Genomic DNA, 5,740 nt, shown 5'->3' on the forward strand with positions numbered 1-5,740 from the left:
AGAATTAAGAACAGATGGCCCACTTGGTCGTGTCATGTGGGGGCTATGCAACATGACCACTGCCATTCGACGTGGAGCCCTTGTGTGGCAGTGGCCAGTCTACTTGGACACATCTGGCATTGATAAGGAGGTGATAAGGAGGTGCGTGACATGACCACCGTATATCGCCGTGGTACCTACCTAGCCGTAACACAGGGTGTGCGACTTAACCACTGCCTATCAACGCATGGCTCACCTGACAATGAAATGGAAGGGGTGTGCACTATGACCACTACCGGTTCACTTATGGCCCACCTGGTAGCGAACTTGAGGAGGTGTGCCACATGATCACTCTCTGTCAATACGGAGCTAATCTGGTAATGACACGGACTTGATGTGGGATATATTTATTTTATAAAAAAATTAATATGATTAGGTTATACTTGTATTATTGCATTCATGCCGTTGCACTTTTAATATTTTTGTTTTGTATTCGATTTCATTTGAATTTAAAATTTGGTAATATTGCAAAACTAGAAAATAGCATGCAGGCCGACCCGGCAAGTAGAGCCGTAGCAGCCTAGTGAGCAAGCGTAGCATAAATAATAAGGTATATATCATTACCGTGACTTTTTTATCCCCTACTACCGTGACTTTTTTTTTTCAGTTTTGTTTCTTATTTTCTATTTTATTAGAGAAGTTTTATTATTATAGTAGGTTCATCTTAGTGATGATTACGGATTGCACCAAAAATCATCAATGCATCGATGATATGGTTAACCCTCATGGCTATTGTATATTTAAGAGATATCTATAGTTTTTCTTAATTGCATATGTGTTCATTATAAATAGAGATACCATGAACGGGTAGACAACATATGGAACCTTATAAGTGAAGCATATACATTCTATAACACATACATATTTAAGTTTTTTTAACATTTAAGTCGTAGCGTTATTTTGTGTTACTCTAGGATATTTATTAGTATCACTTTTTAAGCCTTCTAGTTATGTATTACAACATAATATCATCTTTGTAACACTTTAGGTGTAACGTTAGTTTGTGTTACTAAAATCATATTTTATAACACAATTTTATAGGACAAGTAGTGTGTGTTAGAACACAAAAAGTTCTGTGTTCCTATGAATTTTCTTTGTAACACAATGATAAATATGTTAAAAGAGTACGCTACAATATCTATGTTTTGTAGCAGTGGTTATACACCAGAGGGCGGCGGCAGCCCAGCTCGTCCAGCGCCCGTACCACGGCGCCGGCCTTTGTTCCGGGAGCCGAACAGCACCGAGAAGCGCTCGCGGCTGCTCGGCGTCCTCACGCGGTGGACGCACGGCACTACCCTCCCGTTCGTCACGACCTGCGACGAGGACACACGGACACGTTGCCGCGCACGGTGTGAGAACTTGCAGATGTGCACATGTGCGGTGAGAAGAGCCGGCGGCGGCCATGTGTGTGAGTGATCAGATCGGCCTATACCATGAACATCCAGCCGGCCACGATGGTGACGGTGTCCGGGTCGAGGGGGGCGGCGAGCCAGCTCCCGTCCTCGGCCTGCACCTCGAGCCATCATGCCGTCGTCGCGCTGCGCCTGCATGGAGATGCTCGTCTTCGTGTCCGGCGGCGCGCCGTAGCGCGACAGGCGGACGCCGTGCGTCAGGGACTCGAGGTGGGCGGCGATGCTGCTGCTTTCCTTGACACCGAGGCCCTCCAGGATCATCCTCCCCAGCATCTCCCTGAGTTCCAGCATGTTCCGGCAAATGACACGATTGTGTCGCTGGACGGACACCGCGAGGAAGCATTTTTTCTTCCTGAGTGGTGAAAATATGCGCGAGAACGAAAGATGCAAGATGGTATCTATAGTCAGTGGCCTATTAAAGCAATTAATCAATTAAATCTCAAGGCCCATATACACGATGGTAGTTACATTTGGAATAAAACCACCTTAGAAGTTGAGAGAGTCACTAACCAACTTATAAGGTGGAGCCATGCTGCACCCGTTGAGAAGTTGAGGAAGCATGCACGAGCACGCTTGCTCGCGTGGTCGGGCCGCCACCAGTTAGATGTGATGGTTGGGCTTGAACAGGTTTTGCAGTTTTTAATCACGGTTTGATGACTAGGAACTGACTATTGCTGGTTGTTTGTGACTAGTAACTGATTGGCTGATACAAATGACTAGTAACTTATGGCTGCCAAATTACTGCAATTAACTTGGACGCCCAAAGGTCTCTACTACCTATAAGAGAGGCGTTCTTCTCTATCTTCCATACCAAGAACACCTACCAAAGCTCTCTCTCCACTACTGCTCTACGTTCTGTTTCCCCGTTCCGGTGACCTGTGTGCTCACGAACATACCGAAAGAGCAAGCCTCCAAAGATGCGCCCTTATCTAAGACTCTGCACGCGAGAAGTAGAAGGGCGATCAAGTCTTTAGGGGGGCATCTACACGACTGCTCGCTGCGCACCACTAATTTCCGGAGGCGCAACTGCACGGTGATCATCTGCATGGCATCAACTTAGATCGACTACATCGAACATGCTCGAAATGTCGAGTAACAGCACATCCGATGGCCCCGGCACCGGCCCCGCTGCAGGTTACATCCCTATGAACTTTTCTGTTATTTCATAACATGTTCCTTGTTGTTATGTTGGCTAGTATAAACACAATGAATCATGCTCTTGTTTTAGCTATTATATATGTCATGTTTTATTTTACATTTCAGATTAAAATGAACCGTAAAATGTCTCTAATTTCAACACTTACACATTATTGTTTAGTAGTGTTAGCACTCCAATTCAGTACTTCCTAGGTGTAAGAGATCAGATAAATCTAAGCCACTGAATTTTAGGAGGGATAAAACAATCAGATAAATAAAACAGTCTAGTTTGTTAGCTGTAATCCTAAGGCACATTAGACGTTATGTTCCTTTCGTTTTGCATGTTAGCATGACTCTTTTAGCGATCTAAGTCATCAGCTTACTTGGTTGATTTCTGAAACCAGCTGAAAGAACCGGATGTTCGATTGGAAAATCTGAGAACAATTTGAATACAAAATGCTTGAGAAAATGTACGGTGGGGAATCCAACCCGTGGTACTCAACTTATTATATTAAAATATTATAAATCAATGGTCAAATTGGTTGCATCTATCAAATGCAACCGTTAAATGTTCAGTCCGACCTCAATAACTATGATCGGAGCACGGCTAGGTATCTACTACCACTGTTTCATAAAAATGTTCCACACCACCCTGCCTTTGTTATATGGTAGTAGGAAAAAAGAGAATTATAAAAATAAAAGGCACACAAGCGATATCTTCTATTACCCTCTCCGCAAGCAAATCGCCCTCCTCGGGTAATAAAGTGGTAACAGGACAAATATCGCTAACCGAATTCACCCACCTGCATGTACTTTTTATCGGTGATTGGTTCTCATCTCCGCGACAGAATGTAGAAGTGCCAGTAAAGCACAGCAGGTCTTATCCTCCCATCTAAAGCTGACACACGTAGAATATCAAAAATTATCTTCATTCTACTTGAGCCGTAAAAGGAACGTGAGACCCTCCCCTCTCATGTAAACCCAGAACCTGTTGTGACATTTTATGTGCCTAGGACGAAATAGAAAGAAGATGTATTGCATTGGATATACATAATTTTCTCCCAAAGTCACATTTTGATACTTATTAAATAATATAATATCTGCATCATGCATCTAAGGTATAACAATATATTGACTATTTTCTATTTTAAAATTTGCCACAAACTTTTAGTTTCATAGTTATGCAAACCAAATGTTTAATTAAATTTAATATATCCGCTGCTAATATATATTTATGGATACCAAATTTACTTTCACCTCAATCATCTCTAAAATAAGCACTAATTCTCTATCATATTTTTGCAAAAATAGTGTAGAGGCAGAAGTTAATGTATACACATGCATACTCATCCCTTATGTGCTCTGTTATATGTTAAGATAATTTAGTACAATATATAGTTGTTTTTTCAAAAGCAAAGTATAAATAGAGATATTAATATATTCATGATAGCATAACAATTGCGTGAAGATATTAGAGGAACGGGCCAAATGAAATGATTTAAAAAATCTATTATGGCATTAGATTTAATTCTTAGCATTGCACACAGCACAATGTCAGCATGTAGGCTATGAGTGCCAACGAACCAGAATACTCGATTTATAGTCTTGGGCGTCACCAGCAAATGACGGAGCAGATAACCAGTTACGAGAGTGCTTCATTTGTTATTGTTAGTGCTGAATAGCAGCAAGAGCCTAGCACTTCTTATTAGCTACATTTATTTACTGGTGTGCATATATTGTTTACTCCTAAGCCAATCAGCGGGGATCTTCCCAGCCGCGGGGTCTTGGGCGGCTGGCCCGCTCGCCCTGCCCCACGGCCAGGCCTGTATAAACCCAAGCCACTCAGAGAGCCCTGCCCCGACAAACCATTCCCTCTCCTCCTCGACTCCTCCATGTTCCCTTGGCCGACCCTTCCCTCGCCAACTGCCACCATCAGGTGAGATGGCCAAGAACAATGCCGCGGCGCTCTCCCGCTCATGCGCCCCACCACGCGCTCCGACGGTGTGGCGGAACCGACCAACTTAAATTAGTTTAAGTGTGCCTAATCATTATCGGAATAGTAATTATCTATAAACGTATTTAAAACAGTTTCAATTCGGTAGTCTATCGAGTGTCCCCGGGACAACCTGAATCATCCACGTACAACTTGAATCTTAGCCATACATCAGGATTGCTTCCATGATGGGAAAGCATCAATAAACATTACCTTTTTCATAAATACTGAAGGAATGAATTATTACAACTGTAGATTGAAACAAACTTAAGTGCAAGTCAAACCATTATAAAGAGATTTCAAACTTTAATACAAACCAGGGATAGTACTGTTAAAAAGTAATTAAACATCTACGATCCAATACTAGGGCATTTTGAGACTCATAAATACTCTAGTTCTTCAGATTCTCCTCCACGGACGATAGCTTTGGACCTTCTGAAAACAAGTTAAAAGTATCCCCTGAGTACAAAGGTACTCAACAAGACTGACCCGCCTAACTAGTATAAAATAACTATGACTTCAAGGAGTATGAAGGCTTTTTTATGCACTGGCTGACTCAACATTTTGCGAAAATCTTACTACTGGTGGAACCTTAATTTTATTATTTTAACCATAGTTAGTTCTTACTTAACCAGTCTAGGTGAATAAATCATTTTGCTCAAACAAGTAGTACTAATCAACATACAGCAATGTTAATTCAAGGAAAAACATCAAATTCAACTTGTTACTTCTACGATGCTTAAGCGATGATCAAGTGCATTCATAACCGAGAATTGCAGCAATCCGGACCGATTTACATCCTGCAGGAGATACCTAATCACTAGCCATGCACAAACTACGCGGGTTGTACGTAACGACCTTTCGATTAATCGTACCCATAGAAATAATAATTACCTGAACTCGGAAACGCACCCCCAATAGGACCCCACGTCTGGCCTGATCACCATGTGAGTTTCATGCTACATCCTCGCCATACACCCATGCCAAGTAAGGTAAATATATTTTCACCCTAAGAGCCAACTAACCTACCGGACTTGCTGGTTCCCTATCCCAGTAAGCAACTAGGTAAAATCACTTGACCAAAGGTTAAGACAACAAACGTGCCTTAACCAATTTCATTCTCAATGGACAGAACTACGGAATTCAAGACTCCTTTCTT

General features: G+C 42.1%; 1 protein-coding gene across 1 annotated transcript; it reads right to left on the reverse strand.

Annotated features, from left to right (window-relative positions):
• Positions 1–1,196: 1,196 nt before the first annotated feature.
• On the reverse strand, positions 1,197–1,742 carry LOC111257715. Its single transcript, XM_022827756.1, has one exon. It carries the CDS (start codon positions 1,740–1,742, stop codon positions 1,197–1,199), a length of 546 nt encoding a protein of 181 aa, XP_022683491.1.
• Between the last annotated feature and the right edge of the window lie 3,998 nt (positions 1,743–5,740).

The sequence above is a fragment of the Setaria italica genome, chromosome VI (genome assembly GCF_000263155.2).
Source record: "Setaria italica strain Yugu1 chromosome VI, Setaria_italica_v2.0, whole genome shotgun sequence".
In the NCBI taxonomy this organism is placed as follows: domain Eukaryota; kingdom Viridiplantae; phylum Streptophyta; class Magnoliopsida; order Poales; family Poaceae; genus Setaria; species Setaria italica.